The sequence below is a fragment of the Anas acuta genome, chromosome 15, assembly GCF_963932015.1.
Source record: "Anas acuta chromosome 15, bAnaAcu1.1, whole genome shotgun sequence".
In the NCBI taxonomy this organism is placed as follows: Eukaryota; Metazoa; Chordata; class Aves; order Anseriformes; family Anatidae; genus Anas; species Anas acuta.
The window spans coordinates 15227309-15245502 of record NC_088993.1 but is presented as its reverse complement, the minus strand read 5'-3'; the positions used below and the strand labels follow the sequence as shown (position 1 = coordinate 15245502).

The 18194-nt window shown below is 40.0% G+C and overlaps 1 protein-coding gene across 2 annotated transcripts in view; it reads right to left on the bottom strand.

The window, feature by feature from the left end:
• The window catches only part of USP22 (ubiquitin specific peptidase 22), a 98706-nt gene that overhangs the window by 52398 nt on the left and 28114 nt on the right, over positions 1-18194 (bottom strand). For both annotated transcript variants that reach the window (XM_068698746.1, XM_068698745.1), the window contains exon 2: positions 8558-8690. In XM_068698746.1, coding sequence (XP_068554847.1) covers positions 8558-8690 — 133 coding nt within the window. The remainder of the gene's footprint in view (positions 1-8557; positions 8691-18194) is intronic.

Genomic DNA, 18194 nt, shown 5'->3' with positions numbered 1-18194 from the left:
TAAGGCTGCTACTCCTACCTTCCAGGTATCTGCTTTTCTTCACACTACTACTCCCCCCTCCGAAAACAAGCAAGAAACAATTCATGAGTTTGAAGATACTTCTTTTTTTTTTCCCTCCAAAAATCAAAGCAAACATTTAATTAGCTCTTATCAGTGTATTTTAATTCAGTTTTTATCTTAATACACATACAAAATTGATTACACTGCAAAACTAAAATATGCATTCAGTAGAAGTATAGGTTTTTTTCTTGAATAGGAAAGAACCAGAAGCTTAAAAAAATTGTCATGTCATTTTATTAAATTTTATTATTCTGCATTCTTGACCCAGGAACACAAAATACGTACTTGGGGGTTCAGAGGCAAAATAATTCAATAATGAAAAGGCCTCTTGCAACGTAACATTTTTCTTTGCCTTTTATACCTTCTATACTGACAACAGGCTACCATTATTCTAAGTCAGTTCTCCTCATATCCCTTCATATATAAAACTCTAAACAGATGCAACAAAAGCAGAGAAAAAGCCGAAAGATTTTTGTTTAAAAATAAAGCCATCGGCCAGAAGAAACATAGGCACCACAGAAAACCATGCAAGAACGAGAGCAACTTTATCAACCGGTGCAAGTGACAATAAATTTCAAAAGACAACAATTCAGAGGTGAAAGTATAAATCCAGGCAGCAAAAGGTCTGCAACCCCTCCCCATCTGGGAGCCATGTGAAGTGTTTTGTTTCAGTTTGAGTGCTTTACTTTGCCAACTATATCCACTGCTGTCCTTGTGAAAATGTTGAGATCAGATAGTGGGAACAAGATAACGGTACGTAAAAAAGCAGGAAACCATGCCACACCTAGAGCACGTGTGCGTGCAAATCTTGCCAAAGTAAGAAAAGTGTACGTTTAGTTTTTGAAATACCCAGGTGAATAGAACTAATACTGCTCAGCTAAACATGGGATGTTTCAGTGTAATATATGATAGCCTTTCATTAGGTGACTGATTTGTGATTCACATTTTGGTATCTTCCTTGGAAAGCTCACAGCATTGAAGGACAACAAAATTGACAGCAACACAGAATTAAGGTTTGTGAATTACTATGCTAAATTCACACCTTTATTTTAGGATGATACCTAAAATAAAATTAATTCTGATAAGAATTTCTGCGACTTAATCTTGGCATGTTACCAACCTGAAATCAACACACATGCACGTTCTTTCCAAGTTACTTATATTCCGTCCAACTCCAACATATAAACTAAATTGCTAGTTTTTAAGACAGTATTCTAAGCCAATATTCTAGGCTAATTCATACTCCTTTCGTTTCACACCTAAACTGTTAATCGTTAAACCATTTTCAGATATTAGTCTCAAGTTCACGGTAAGTTTCTGATTGCCTTCTTCCTGTTTTCCTCGTACCTGGAAACTTCACCACAGATAAGATTCTTAACTGATAAGATATTAAAATTTACAGGCAGGACAAAATCTCACTGATCTCCATTAAAAGATACATACACACACACACCAAAACACCCTAACAGACTTATCTGAAGCATTCATTGACTTGTATACTTGATCTTTTACAAGGAAAAGGTGAGCAGACACATTAAAGGCTAGTTACTTACTCTTTTCCCTCATCTTTTGTGTTTGTCACAGCAATTGCAGCGTTATTAACCCCCCAAGTTACACAACAGGTATATGTACAAGCATGCATGCATATAGAGAAAGAGATGCCCTGGTAACCCTTATGGAGTCTAGATACCAAAAATGTTTTTAATTGTTAGTTTAGAGGAATCATGGTCTGTCAGAATATTTCTGTGCGTTTATTAAGAACAAAATATTAACTCCAACTTGACCTCATTCAGGAAATATACGTATCATATACACGCACACTGCCTACACGTGTGGATGCACACAGTATACAAAAGAGGAGCCCATTGCAAGCCTATACCTACAGCTGCCCTGCAGTTCCTATTGTACAAGATGCTTTTGTCTTTTTCCAGTCTTTTCCCTGCCCTTCTGTGACCTTACAAACTTCAACCATTCCCTTGTTTGCAGCAAACCTTTGAAAATTTAAAAGGATGAAAAGGCCTTGTGGCTGAAGCACCTTTTCTTGATCCCACAAAATTTTACTCAGCTTTAAAAGGGAGAAATTGTTAAACACTGCAGATGCAATCTTCCTTTGAAATTTGGGGACAGAATCTCGATGTCGGTTACCAGATTTTGTGCTGCTCCATATGACACGATGCGAACTGCTTACACTCATCTGCATATTCTCATCTGATCAATGAAGACTTCCCTCAAAGCACCATCTTCAAAAAAAATGCAGCAGTAAAATCCAGAACTGCACAGAAGTTAGTAGCTGGGGCTGAAGCAAGCAGATGTATGCAGAGCTGACAATATGCAGGCAAGGAGGAAGCTGACAATATTCAGGAGGAGGCTTTCCGAGGGCTAAGAATAGTCCAGGAGCACAGAGAACTCTTCAGGAGTCATTTCTGATACCAAGAAGAGCTTCTGTGAGAAGGCTTACAAGAGCTTGCAACTACCTGCACAGTTACCAGAGCAGCTCCTAGCAAAAGACAAATTGCAATAAACAACTGCCTGCCAGCTTCTTACTACTTCAGTCTGGTTTGTAAAATTTATGCCACAGGAGAAGCAAATGAGCTTTTTTTTTTTTTTTTTAATGCAATACTTTGCATGATGCATCCTAGAACAGATTCTTTAATGGCTATGAGAAACAACGGAGGTTCACATTCATACCCCCTATGGCTGACCAACATATCCAAAATGCTTTCCTCCTCCTCTGCTTCACATCACAAGGATATTATTAGGTTGAGATACAGAGAGTTCATGCTTCCTATTATGAAGTTTCATATAATTTTTATTCCTGTAGGCAATGAGGCTATTTAGTTCTTATCACGGGACTACCCAGCCCTCCTCGGTGTAAGCAATACCTCTGAACTTTGTGACCGCCACAAATTCCACCCAGAGACCTAACTCCTGCTCCTCAGCCAAATAGCAGAAAATGTGGTCTGGTTCTGCAAGTGAAGGCTGCATCCTGCACACACTACTTTCAATGTATTTGTCATCAGCCTCCCTTTATTTGGCCTCACATCTACAATTCTTACATTAATCCCTGTCATTTCTACCCAAGTAGAGATTTCCAAGGGAACAAAATGTCAAATTCTTCACTTGATCTAGACAAATTAGGTTCAGTTTGTTTGTTTTAAGAGAAAGGAAGTAAGCAATTATCAGAAAGACATTAACCTGACATGATCGATCTCTGACAGAACTGTAATATATTAAATCCTATTTTCCATTTGCCCTCATTTCCTTAAGAGGCTTTTTGCTCCAACACCTACAGTAAAGCAAAGCATTAGAACCGAAGTCAAATCAAGAGGCTGGTAAAATGCCCAGATGACCTTTTCTACCCCTTTCTGGAGGTGGATGCAAAAGGAAAAACCAGACTGCTACTCCAGCACTGTGATACACTGCACTGGGAGCTGTGTTAATTGCCCTTCCGTGCAGAGAGGTACAATCAAAGTCTCACTTGTTTACAAAAGAACTCTACTTTGCTGCCGTCGTGCAGAATTAACATTACTGTCAATGCTTTCCAACTCAAATGGAAATTAAATATTTTTTACTGTCTTGTCTTAACATAAAATTGTTCTGTTTCTACATATTAAATTCTAAGAGGCAGCTACACATTAGCAGCAGTGACAGGATTTTTTTTTCCTTTGACCAACTTCAAGTATAGAAACCATTTTTTTGTTGTTTCGTTTGAATCAGATGAACATTTTTAGTTGTTTTCTAAGGAAAGTGGAAATTTTCTGAATTCTACAAACAAACACCCTCACCTTACTCTACGAGCATTACTGCTGTGCTCACCCATCCAGTTCCTCTCACCACAAACAGACTTATAGGAGCATATACTTAGAAAAACCAGTTCCTCAACAAAGTTTGTGATCTAATAAATAATGAATGCACTCTAAGAGGACTCATTTTGAAAAGGACTATGTTTGCCAGTCTTCTTAGAAACCAAATGGTATGTCAGTTTCCCAGCTTTTTCTTATTCAGTCTTTTAACCAACGAACCCCTGTCCTTCTGGTTCACTTATCTCTAACAGGGCTTCAGAGTAGACCAAGACTTCAACCAAAAAATATATTAGGTGCCATTCTAAGATACTACGAAACGTGTCAAGAGAGTACCTGAAACAGATACAAGCATAGTATGGAAATGCAGGAGTTGGCTCCTACCAAGGAGTAGGTCTACAGAGCTTTGACATTTTAAGTGAACTGATCTAACTCAGAGTATCTGTAACGTGGATCTTCCTTAGTCTCACCAGTTATTTTTCTTGCACACATGCATGTCTGCATTCATATATAAAAATAAAAGCATGTGGGGGAAAACTGCCAAGCAAGGTCACATAAATATTCCATTCTGAAAAATCAGCAATTTTGTTTTCTCATACGTTAAACCTCCCTAAAAAGTTTTAGATATTATGTAAAGGAAACAAACTATTCACTCACAGGGAACATTAAAAATGAAACCAAAAAACTACATAACAGCAACATAGCTCTGAAACAGAACAGGAAAAATCCAAGTAGCCTCAAGACTTTGAGGTCCTGGAAAGGCTGGCCTTATATACCACTTCCTAGAAGTTTTCCAATCTGTGTAGAAATTGCATATTGCTCGAACAATTTCCATCCTAGTGGAAGTATCAACCTACCATGGTGAGCCTGTGCAATGCAGAAGGTTAAAAAAAAAAAAAAAAGGGTTAAAAAATCCATATAGCTGGATTTTACCTCGCATACCCACCAACCATATCCACAATTCAAGGAATGTATTCAAGTAAGTACAGTATTATTAACAGGCAAGCAGATGCAAGAGCACAGGTATCACTGTAAGGTCATGATGCAAGAGTCTAATTTGTATTGCTCAGGGAAGCAGAGATAACAAGGGATGTATTTTAAGAACACTCTAGACTGCGATCCTGAAGGCTCCTGAAACATATAGCAGTTAGCTGCAAAAACATCACTGCCAGTGCTCAGACAGCTGTTACAGCTGAAATCTATGATATTTCTTAGAACCCTGATTAAGTGTGCAACTCCTGCTAGTCTCCATGGAGACTGATGTTGGCTCAGCAAAAAGTCACCAAGTGTTTTAAAATAATTCCTGTTCGTTTTGAAATTTCTAAGCACTTAACCCATTTCTGCCTATCGGATGTTATTTCCCCAACGAAAATTGCAGCAGTAAATGCAACCAAAAATACTAGCAAAACTACACATTTTTACAGCTCATTTCACATGCAGCTGGAAGTTAAACACCAAAACATACATTTAAAAAAAAAAAAGGAACCTCCAAAAGCAGAAATCAAGCAGTCAGTTGTACTATCTTCACATTGTATGCGTGTGAGCACTGAGTACTTTCCATTTAACCGCAAACAAATACTTCTTGGGAATGATATTAGATGATAATCTGTGTCAACTTTGCCCCTTTTTATCTAAAGGCTGTGTATCTTTTGGTAAATACCTTCTCTTACGCACTTCTGCAGTTATTTTCATGGTGTGACACAATTAAGTCTTGAAGCAAGAGTGCATCCTCAAAGCACCTACCTCCTCTGTCCAGTTTCTGCTTTTCCTATATTCCAAGGAAACCCAAGACATTTCACTATAACAGACACCAGCGAATTCTAACTTGCACAAAAATAAGCATGGAAAAATTTAGGCTTCCCAAATACATAGCTCACAACTCATACAATTAAAAAGGCTCTTTTAAAGGAGCTGTCCTTAAATACAGCAAGCTTGAAGGTAAAAATATTACAGTGTTTACGCAGTATCCACAGATAAATAGCCAAATACCTTCTAATGGTCTTAATTTAGCACTATATTTTTTTAAACCCTAAGGCTGTCCATAAGCTTAAAGTGGCACAAAGTGGTCTTTTATACATATATATATATATTACCAGAAAAACTTAGATTATTTTTTTTTCACTAGAGTAAAATCCTTAGAGTTTTACTAATTTCTACTTCTGCATTGGTAAAGATTCCCAAGCAACCTAACCAAAAGAACTGACCTTAACAGCTCTTCGGAGATTATACCCTGTAAAAAGTGATTTAAAATATCATATAGGTTTTTTGGTTGCCTTTTTTTTGTGTGTCCTGGAATATGACTTCATTGGCCTACTTCTGTTTCCAGCATTTCTAAACCAAACAACAACCCACTTCCAAACCTCAACCTTTCTATTACGGTGAGCAACACGTTGCCACTGAGCCATCATGCAAAGAAAAAAAAATTCAAAGAAGGGCTGAGGTTGGAAGGGACCTCCGGAGGTTATCTTGTCTCATCACCCTGCTCCATCAGGGCCACCTAGAGCACGTTGCCCAGGACTACATCCACATTTCCAGATGTGGCCTTATCAGTGCTCACTGATGTCAGGTGTTTTCTCACAGTAGCACATTTCATTTTTCTTCTTACGGTTCTTATTTACAGTACAGCTATCTGGGCTTCAGTTTATACTGAATATTGATGCCTACCTTGACGCTAAGAATTATGACCATGTCACTCTCTAAAAGGCCAGCAATTTCATAAGCATTGTGGATATTCAGTACTATTTTTACAGTATTCTATTTTTCAGAGAGTTTAGAAACTTAAGCTACACCACTACAAAGTCTACATTTTTCTTTCTTGACACATGAAGGAAGAAAGTATAACAGTTTGCTGGTTTAAGTCATCTTTTCCATAAACAGTAAACTTACATACCAGTTTCTTAAGCGCAGCATTACACAGCACTATGGCCTTATAGTGCACCTTTGTCTTCAAGGAAAATAAAGACTGTTCCATTAGCACTTACAGTAAGCGAAATGAGAAGGTAGCCACAACAGTAAAGAGAAAATTTATTCCAGGAAAGAATGTCTTTTTTCCTGTATCATTCTATCAAGAATGTATCTTCCTTCATTCAAAGAAAAACTGTGTTGTATAGAAAGCAAATTTGGATTCAACTGTAGTTCTGATTTTTCATGATCTTATTTCCCCCCTCAATAAATATTTCATTAAAGATGTTCTCTGTACTGCATAGCTACTTCCCTTCTTTCAAGACCAATGCTTTCTTCTGGTTTCTTCCTTCAAACCAGTGCTTGCTTCTGGTTTTGTTGTGGCTTTAAGTAGCAAGCTAAGCAACATGAAATCCCAAGGTCTAGCATCCTCATTTTCCTTACATAAACTAATAAACGTTTGTCACAAATAGGTCATGGTCATTTGACATTCAGAACCAATTTAGTCCCATTGGAACCAACCTTGGTGACTTCATCCTCCAAATAAAGTAAAAAAAAAAAAAAAAAAAAAAAGTAAAGAAAAATAACTTTTTAAGTTATTATGATTTTGGGCTAATTGTTGTTCAGGATATCACCGCATCATAGTAACAAGCACAACATGGAAGTAAATACAGTACAAGGAAAACCTCAAAACCCAGAAAATTTGCAAAGCTGACCTGATCTTGGAAAAGGGACAGGAAAATGTTTTGGATAATGTATGGACTTGTATGAAATATCAGGTGTTCATTTGTCCCTGTAATTCTTTAGTGCTACTGTTCATGGGAAGGGATTTCATACACAACTGCAACATAAACTTGAAATGCCTGATTACAGTTATTCAAAAAAAAAGTTTTGATGCAGAGCTGTTCCATGAAGCTTGGCTACCATAGACTTAAATGTGGTAAACAGAATTCAATTTTTTGGAAATAAGTATAACTAATTTAATAAGGAGAAAAGAAAAGGATACTTTCCCTCCCTGCAAGTGGATAGGGAGAGCAGAATCACAGTGAACATTGTTCTTGTAAATTTTGTAATATTAGAGCATCAAGACAAAACAAAACAGCGTTCTAAGCTGTAAGAAATAAGTAACTTATCTGAAAGCAAGGGTGAATTACTTTGGCTTTGAACATTACGTTGTACCAAGGCTGACAGAAGGGAAGAACTGCTTAGCATTTTAACTGATGTTTCTAAGGCAGTTGAGGGAAAGGTGCTCTCTATCAGGAACACCTTCTTATTTCAGTTTTCTTATTACTTCAGTTATTAACCCTGAGAAGCCAATATAGAAAACAAGTTGTAAAAGTTTAATTAATTCTCATTCTTGTAATAAGAATGATTTTTACCCCCTTAGTAAGAACAACCACCATATACTAAAATAAAAATACCACCTCCTTTAAATAAAGTTCACAGAAATAAACGCTCTGGTTTAGTCACTAAAATGACCATTTTTCAAACTTAGAAAAATGTCAGCTCTATCTACACACATTTTTGTTATTTTTCCCATACATAATGTTAATTTGAAAATACGAAGATAAAAAATGAATTACTGCTGTTTAGTAAGTTGTAGACAAAAAGCTTATCAGTAATACAATGCAAATTTAAGCACCAGGTTTAAAATAATGCCACTCATCAACCCAGAACACAAAAAATTGATCTTCCTGTCTAATGAGCTTGCTACAAGAACCTTACTGGCCTGGAATTGGAGAGGCTAACACAGTGAGCTACAAAGCAATGGTGAGTATATCAGGATGACAGCTTACCTAAATTGTGTCGCTTTGTCTTCGCGTGCTCGTGAATATGTTTCTTTGTAAAACAGCCAAAGAAGACACAGTAGAGGCAAGAGTGGAGTCTATTCAGGTGGGCACCACACATATGACAAATGCACGACTTTGCCTGAAACAGAGAAAGATACACACTATAAGAACAACGGAAATTATATATATGTCCAAGTCCAACTAAGTGGATGTAGATCAAACCACTGCTTTCTCTTTTACTCAATGCCTTTTGAATGTTGCAGGCCAGCAGGAGAAACAGAAGTTTGCCTCCATGTGACAAAACCACCAATTAGATGTATTATCAGAGAACTCTCTTCCATTTACCCAATACATTTCCAAGTCTTGACAGAGAGTAGGTCTCCTCTAAGAGATGACGACAGCCAAACCATTTACAGCCTGTAGTTTAATGAACCCTTTAAGCAGAGGTAAGCAGGCACTACTCCTTATATTGAGACCAGGGAGAGATCTGGATGCATTCTCTCTCGGTTCTTTGGGAAAAGGTTCTTCCCCAAGAGGGTGGTCAGGCACTACATAGGCTCCCCAGGGCAGTGGTCATGGCCCTGAACATGCCAGAGTTCAAGAAGTGTTTGGATGCTACTATCAGACATGGGGTTTGTTTTTAGGTGGCCCTGTGTGGAGCCAGGAGTTGGACTTGATGATCCAGAGACATGGTTTAGTGGGTAATATTGGTGATAGAGGGATAAGACCAGATGATCTTGAAGGTCTTTTCCAACCTTAATGATTCTTTGATTCTATCCCTGTGGGTCCCTGCCAACTCGGGTTATTCTATGACTTTCTTTCTCTGCCAGGAGATCCTGCCAGATTCATTCATTATGTTTCCTTATACCAGTCCATGAAAGAGAGGTGCAACTGCAAATTCATTCCAGGTGGGGAGTCACAGAAGTCACTGTTACCACTCTCACAGACTGGATTTGATTCAAGTTTGGCAAGTGAAGAGCTGACTATTCCCAAGAGATGCAAAATGGGAAAATATGAGATGAGTTACCATGATTCATTCAGTTGAAATAAGCATATAAACCTGACATGAGAGTTTACAGACCTAAGACAACGATACTTTTTAAGTAGGCTTGCACAAAACAACCAGAAGATTAAATGGACTTTTTGACTCTCATCGTATTCAAAGCATTCTTTAAGCCAACAACACCTGAAAGCTTTTATTGGCATTCAACTCAGGTGCTTCAACAGATCCACCGAAAAATAGCTGTCTAGTCAGAGACTTCAGAGGGCTTGAGAGATAAGCCTTTTGCTCAGTAACACCAAAAAGACTTCAAGTCCAATACCATCTGATCGGAAGATCCAGACATGAAGAATTCCTCACTGCAAATAAATTCACTTTACTCACAGACAACTACTTTCAAACAAGTTTAAGAGTAACTGGACTTCTGTAGCAGCTCAGAGCTACAAATACCACTTGTAGAGGCATTGATTGCACCTTATTTCATAGACTGATTTGAAAATACCTTTGCTCATCAGTGTAGAAGCAGTTTTTCCCCTTTCACATTAAAAAAATAATAAAAATCAGGATTTACTAAAACACTGAGGGCTATGACCTACTAACTAAGGCAGCGAAGTTAATCCAAGACAAGCCCCAAAGTTCTTCAGCGGTCTGAAGAACTTTGCCCAGTCTGCCACAACTTAAAATTAGTGCTGAATAAGTGATGCACAATGCTGTTTTCTAGTCTGGCATTTTTCTTTCAGAATATTCATGGCTTTAAAAATAAAACACTTTAAAATAAATTAGGAAAAAAAAAAAACAAAGCAGCTTGCAATATCCTGCATTGTGAATTTCAAGCTTCTACAAATTAAGACTTAAATCCTGAATTTCACATGCCATGCATCCAAAGTTCGCCGAAGTTGTTAGATGAAAATAAACCAGTTGATACAAACTCTACACACCTACAGAAAAATATTTTAAAGTAGGCCCCCCCCCCCCCAAAAAAAAAACACCACCACCAGCAGCACAATTTCCATCTTTAGAAAAATACTGCAGAACTGTCAAACTGTTGCCTAACGGTTGCTCTTTGGCTGCAAAAGCTAAATAGGATCAGCCTATCTGTTAAGATTGCTGCTATGACAACAACTCGAGCAACTAGCTATTTTACTTAGCCAGCTAAAAATAAATCTTTTAGCATTAAATGTATTGTAAACAGATGACATAAGTATGTAAAAACTGATCATTTTAGGCAAAAAGACAAAAACTCTTGGGATATTAATTTTCATTTGAATGAAAATTAAAAGAAATGTCAGAATGTGGAAGAACTCGATAGTCGGTTAAAATAAGTTCAATCATTTATTTAAAGAAGCTGTTTTTATCTAAATCCTCTATCGGTTCAGTATCGCTCAAGACTCTTTTTCTAAAATTGTAAGAAAACAAGGTTAAAAGACAAGAGTGAGGAAAGAAATCGATATCAGAAACCATAGCGGCTATTCTTAACCAGATTAGCTGTCTCCTTTTCATCTGTATGTGCTTTTAAACAATTTGCTAAGTTACAACAAAGCTGCCACCCTGCCACCCCCCCCCCCCAAATAATCCAATTACCGTGTTTCATAATACTCCCACCCCGCTCCCATCTCTTGAGGCTACGCTCTGACTAAGAGGCAACAGAACACTGCAAATGAGTAATCAGAATCGGCCGGAGCCACAAAGCCACAAGTCTGCTTTAAAACAAGCCTCGACTTTGCCAAAAAGCGAGCCTGGTCCCGCTCGCGGCCTGCTGCTTCGGGGAAGGCAAAGCCCAAAGCCTGCCTCTGCTCCTGCCCCGGGTACGGCCCTGCCACCACAACGCCCCTCACCTCACCCAGAGGTGTAAACCTGAGGTCTCCTCCTTCCTCTACACCCTCTGCCATGACTGCTGGGCTCCAACCTGCCTCTCCTTTACACTCGTGACCCTCAGATATCCCACTCCCCACCCTTAACCCCATTCTCCCTTCCCACCCCTCGCCAGCCTTTCCTCAGGCCACACGGAGCCTCTGTCCGTCTGCTCCCCTTTAGCTCTGCCTCGATTTTCTGATGAACCACATGGGGAGACCAGAAGAAGCCCTGACCACTTTCTGTCCGGTAGAACACTAAAGGCAGGTTTCAAAGTGACAGAAAATTGGAAATAATGGTCCCACACCTGTTAAGCTGTGTACGGACACCCACAATAACTAGCGTGATTCCTGACAGAACTACAGTAGTTAGCACCGCTACGCAGCCCAATTTCCTCAGCAGTGTTTTTTCCTCTGCTAATCTCCTTTTATTGCTACATAAAACAAGGTTAGCTGACAAGTCCAGACCTCCCAGCCATGGCTCTGTACCTCCTTCTGAAGGAGGTTTAACCAGCCTAGCAAATGAGGATGTAAAACCTAGCGCACAAAAGGGAACCGACCATAAAGCACCAGTATCCAGAATCCACCCCTGGCAGGCTACCTGCTCGTGACATTGTTAACAGCTGTGACATGAAGTGAGTTAAAAAAAAAAGCAGCAGGCATTAGTAGGTTGAACGAATGAGACTGCTGACACTTCAAGTCTCTCCAAGTTGTCAGAACAGCTTATGATTAGTTTACCATTCTACCATCCAAACAGTGGTGGAGAAAACGAGCGCATCATCTTCACTCGGGTTTGCCCTGGCAGTTCGTTGTCTGACAGTTTCAGTCCCAAATCTCATTTTCCAGGTCAGCACAGGCTCCCCCTACAGCAAGAAGGTCACGCTGGGCATATGGTGTCAGGTGCTCAAAAACCTACAAACCTGCTTCAGCTTCACATCTCACCGGCCCCTCAAACCAGCAAACTGCAGCTTTGAATGGCAATATGCTATTCCTGCAAAGCCAATTGTGCAGAAAAAATGGAGCCATACAATAGTCCTCAGCCACTGCAAATCATTCTTCCACACTTCCAACTATTCTAGAATTAGCTTTAGAGGCTCCGTTTTTATTTAATTGTACACGAGAAGAAAACATCTTTATTAAGAAGTTTTCCATTAGGGTATTTCAGCAGCCTTGCACTCTTACACTCACACCAAATATATCAAAGCACCTTCAGGATAAAGCTGCTTTCAGTTACAAATTTATGAGCCAAAGACCTCCTACCTTTCGCAATCTGCAACCCATATTCACCACAAAGGTCCCCAGGAAAAGATGAACTAGGTAACACTTACAAGACAGTGGGAGGCTCGGGAGGTTAAAAGATCATAAGAAAGGTGTTGCCACACTATACGTGTTCACAACTCAGAAAAGCAGATTCTTAAGATACCCTCAAAGCAGTTAACACATTGCCCATAAACTAGCTATGGAACCCCGCAAGTGTTTTATCATGTAAAAGTTCTTCTGCAGGAGCACAAATATTAGGAAAGTAAAATTTTCCCACGATAAACCTACTTTACTTTCCCCAGCTTGGAAGTCAGCTTTGTGTAAATCAAGACACAATATTGAGCCACATCAGAAACAAGAGAAAAGATCATTTCATTTTCTAATATATTATCAAAATTTCCAGCCCCAAACCAAGTCTAATTTTTCAGAAAAATCTTTAATCGCAGTCCACACCAATTAAGGGACTTGATGTGCAGCTCTAAATATGCTTACTCACAGCATATAGGTGTATGTGGGAAATTCTCCTTCCTAGCACGTCTGTCACACCATCATCTGCTTCGCCTCCAGAGAGGCACATCTGTTCTGCAACCACGTCACTTTGGCTCAACAAACTGTTCCTGACAAGGTGGTACTTCAACAAAAACAGGTGAACTCCAGTCACAGGGAGATGCTGAGGAGTTCCAGTTGTTGAACTCGAAGTGGATTTCTGTCAGAAATCAGGAAGCCTGTTCCAAAGCCAACATTGCTTCCAACAATCCAGCTGTGATTTAGGCAGAATAAGGTGCTCTGCTTGATGTACAGAGGCAAAACGTGGCAACACCATGAGATGCCTCAAAGTGGAGTTACCCGTAATTCTCAATCTTTTCCCTCCTGCTCCAATTTTATTTCTGTATTCAAATTAGATTTTAAACTAGATATTATGAGATAATACATCCATTCAAGTCCCATCCCCTTCTCACAGTGATATTTTCCATACACTGGGGGAAAGGTGGGTAGGAGAAAAGCGATGTAGGAGCATCAGCTTGCCCAATACCACGGCCAAGCCCCTGCAACCAATTCTTGTCCAAATGTACTGCAGACACAGCAGCACATGAAGCGAAGAGCAGCATGCTTCACTGAGCCTACTTTTTGAAGAAAAAAGGACAGATAAACCCAAAAGATCATATGACCGACCGCTGCTTCTTCCTGTGCTGAAGACGGAGACCCTGAGGCTACTCAAACAGCAGCATTGCTTTGGCCATGTGGGAAGACAAAACCAACAGCAGAGCACAGCTGACAAGATTCAGTAATCTTTGGAGTACTCTTTGTACCTCAAAAGTAACAAATTCAGGTCAAATTTGCCTTACACTCTTCTATCACTTCTTAGTCCAAATTTACGTCAAGATTTACTGTCTTGCTTTCCTAGTGCAGGCATGCCACCGACCCATCATCCATCAATACGGTGGCTGGGGTATTTTGCAAATTTAAATACTTAAAACTTGAAAGCAGAGCTCTTAGATTTCAAGCAGCAAAACCAGGGGACTGATTTCCTCAGGTCTGTGGCACGGCACAGAAATCTCTCCTCCCCGCGCTGACAGGATGATTCAGAGCTGCTCTGAGTAAGCGCACGTTTCTGACACATCAGATTCAGAAAAAAATCAGCTTGAGTATTGTTCACTCACTTCCTGCAACCAAGTCTTAATCAGAGTATTGTCTGATTAGACTTTTGTTTTTTAAAGAACATTTTATCAATTCTGTACTTTTTTTTCCAGTCCCACTAGGGTCAGGGGTCCTAGTAAGAGGCTTACCAGTGCCAGCAAAACCGTGCGCTAATTTTGTGGGTTTGACTCATGTTCAGAAAGTCACCTTCAAAAAAAAAAAAGCCAAATACAGGTGACTTCTTAAATTGGGCTATTCCAAACAATTTATTTAGATCTCTTACAGCAGCAGAAAAAGACGGTTAGCTATTTCAGCTCTGTTCCGAGGCAAACATTAAATACAAGGTGTTTGCTCTGCGCCGGTGCGTTGTCCGGCTCCCTCCTGCCACCGGGTGCTCCACACAGGACGCCTGGCTCCGATCATCTCAGCACAAGTTGGAGCACAACGGTGTGGAAAGTGAGAATTCAACATGAGAAAGCCAAAGTTAAGAAACATCACAGTTCTCAAGCAGGAGCAAAAATATACCATCAGACCACACCAGCAGTTTGTTGTCCTTATGCAGATTAGCTTAAACCCAAGGCAAGTTCTGACAGAACATACTTCTGCCTATAAGGGGGGAAAAAATGAAAGAGGGAAAAAAAAATGAAAGAGGGAAAAAGCGTTGCTGAACTTGCTGAAAAAAAGATGCTTAAAAGAAGCTGTGGAGACATCTTTTTTTAACTTTTTCTTCCAAATGGATTAAACTTGTGCAAAGTATGTTTGCAAAGTACCACTGCTAGAGGAAAATGTATTTTTTTCTGCAGTCTTTGCTTTCTGATTTTTTAATCAAATTCTGAAGGCAGTGTTTTTAATTGCCTTTATTTTCTTTTTTTTTTCTCCTCCTATCTTCATGGAAGACACATTAGCAACCACACAAGGGAGACGAAGCGTTGGAGGCCAGTATCAGAGTATTTTGAATGATGTCCTTAATTAGTATGTTTTGGTCCAAAGGATTTAGAAGTATGCTAATCCTATTCCTTTTTGAGTTGTGTTTTTTTGGTCTTGACAAATTATCTCAATTTCCTCATCTGGCAATGCCGAGCCTCTGCTAAGTGTTCTGGGGTGCTGTGCTGCCAGGCTGACAAATTTTCTGGAGGCTGGAGGAACAGAATTTTATCCTAATGAACAAGGCAGCCTGAGCTACCTTCTCGGGGAGTGACGACATGTCACAACAGTGTGGCTAACCCACCAGGAACCAGCTCACAGCTGGCCAAATATTTTGACTGGACCAGGATCCCCATCCAGAGAAATCAGAATGGCTCAGTTGCTTCCAGTTCCTGAAGCTCACATCTTCTCAAATGTCAGGTTAACCACAAAAATGACGTCGGAAGCCCATCTGAGAGTATTTTGTCGTGGATCTTCGGACCCTCCTGCTCGAAGGGAGGGATGATGATACGAGGTACAACGCTTTCAAGAGCTGAATACCAGAAAAGTGCTGTATATAAAAGTGAATTGTCAGTAAGAAAGCCAGCATACTGACCCAAAGGCATGGGAAGCACACAGGTGAACCCCTCAGGTTCATGAACTGCAAGCAACACAGGGGGCTGCTCCACAACACGACTGAGAAGAAGCCAGCTATAAAAACATCTTCCATCAAATCCAATGGAAGCAGAAACGCTCCGAGCAATTCTGAAGTAACACTTGGCTGTTCCACTGAAGGATTAAAAGTCTGGATCAAGTTATCCCAGGAATTTTCACAAAGCCAGTACTATCCCAGTGCCCACAGACCTATGAGTCAGTAGCCAGACCATTCACTTTTCTTCTCCAAACTCTCCGTACAATAGGAATGGATATTAGGGAACGGTTCCAGAGCACAATGACCAGTTGCTGGAATAGCTCATTCACATAACAGTCTGATTTCAGCACCAAATTGGCAGGGGGTTACTCCCTAGCACAATTAAGGAAAATATGGGGAATTTTTCCCTAGCCAGCAGGTGGAAACTGGTCCTGTCTAGGGCTCAGTCTGCACTGTAAGGTGAAGTCCTTCAATAACTTTGAGACCATCAAAATAAATAAATAAAAAAAAACAAAACATACCCAAGCCAGAAACAAACAAAAAACCCATCTGCAAACAAGTTCCACATAGAAATTTTTAAAAAGCTTCTACATATACTAAATATCAGGTAATACTGGGTTTGTTTGTTCTATTGAACAACTCCACATGCTTCTCTGAATTCTTGTGGGCAGGGCATTAATTTAGAAAAACAAGTTAAAGACCATTTTCAGTGTGCCCCAACACACTACAGCTGCTCTGAAATCAGTAAGAGAACGGAAAAAAAAAGTTCTTTCAGAAAAGAACCTTCTTTTCCTCTGCATAAACATGGATTTTGGATTAATATTTACAAAGATCAACCTGTAAGAGTCAGGAAAGCCTTCCTGGAAGCGTGTTGCTAGCTTTAAACCACAAAGAACCAGGCCTTGTGCCTAGTTGTCACCTACAAAACTTGATTTAGTAATTCCTAATATTATAAGCCATTATACAGCCAGATGCTAGGATTACCCTATCCTAAAGTGACCTTTCCCTATTCCAGAGTGAGCTACTTCAAGGAAGTCATTTTTTTTTTTTCCCCAAGGATTCAGAACAAGAATAATGACTTGCTTTTATGTGGTCCTTCATTCAATTAGATCAAAGCCCAAATGTGGCTCTGCACTGAAAGGCAGGATGGAAAACATCAGTACATTCATCTTGTTTGTCCCCATGAAACAGTTTCCTATTAGTGTCCAAGCAAGTAATTCCTGCAAAATTTCTTTTCAGAAATGAAGACTTCATTTATTTTTAAATAAGGCCCCGGATTCATGCGGAGATGCCAGCTTCTTGACACCGCAGCGTCATCCCCCAGACTTTCAGTATCACTTCAGATGGCTCTGTTGATCCATCTAAATTTACACGGCACCATTCTTTTAAACTGTTTTGTCTTCTATACCGTGTTGCCCCACAAAGAATGATGCTGATCCCACAAAAAATAAAAAAGGGGATACCACAGGGCACCAGCAAGACCACAAATGAGCACATCAGGAAGCCCTACCCTTCATCCCAGCCAGCAGGCTTCCCAACACAGGCTGCGTTATGCATCTGTCCCCTTCTTACGAGCAGGAATTGTCTTCAACTGCCCTGTTTCGCCTCTATGATTTGCTCCCAATACAGATTTTTCTAACCTGAGAGAGGTGACCTCCCACGGATGGCGACGAGGAGCACTCACATCCTTTGTTCCACTGCCTTGGCTCTTGGTGCTGCGTCTCCCAGCAAAGGGCAGCGACACTTGTAGAGCACTGCAGGTATTTATTTGTGCTGTAATCACGCCTCCGCGCTCTGAAACAATTATGCTATGCAGCCGGAGAGTTTTTCCTATTGACTATTTGTGCTATGTTAAGCTCAGAGTGTCTGCACCCTGAAGGGGTTTACAGTTAAGGCTCCAACACCCTGATATGAAGGGATTGTAGGTATGGATGACGGATTGGATGGATGGATGGCACTCAGAAGAGACAACATGTTAATCTGAATCATCGCTGCACTAAGGCAGGCCCTTAAATGAGAGCAGCATAGCAGCCAAAGTCTACCTAAGCTCTAAAAACAACGCTTTGATTAAAAGGCTCTTCTCAAGAGAGCAGTGAGTCAGCCCAACGCCGGAGTGCTTTGATGAAATTAAGAATCGTGTCTGAGGGTGAATCAAAGATCTCAGTAGTCATCATTTGACCTATCCGTATAGATTTTTTGCCTGCTCTTCTTACCCTGGATTATGCACCTTGCCAAGGGCTGGGCACCGAATCAGATTTTGTTGTGGTGATGCTGGTTTATGTTTGTGCCTGTTTGTTTTGTTTTTTTTAATTAACCTTTTCACATGCAATTCCATAGCAG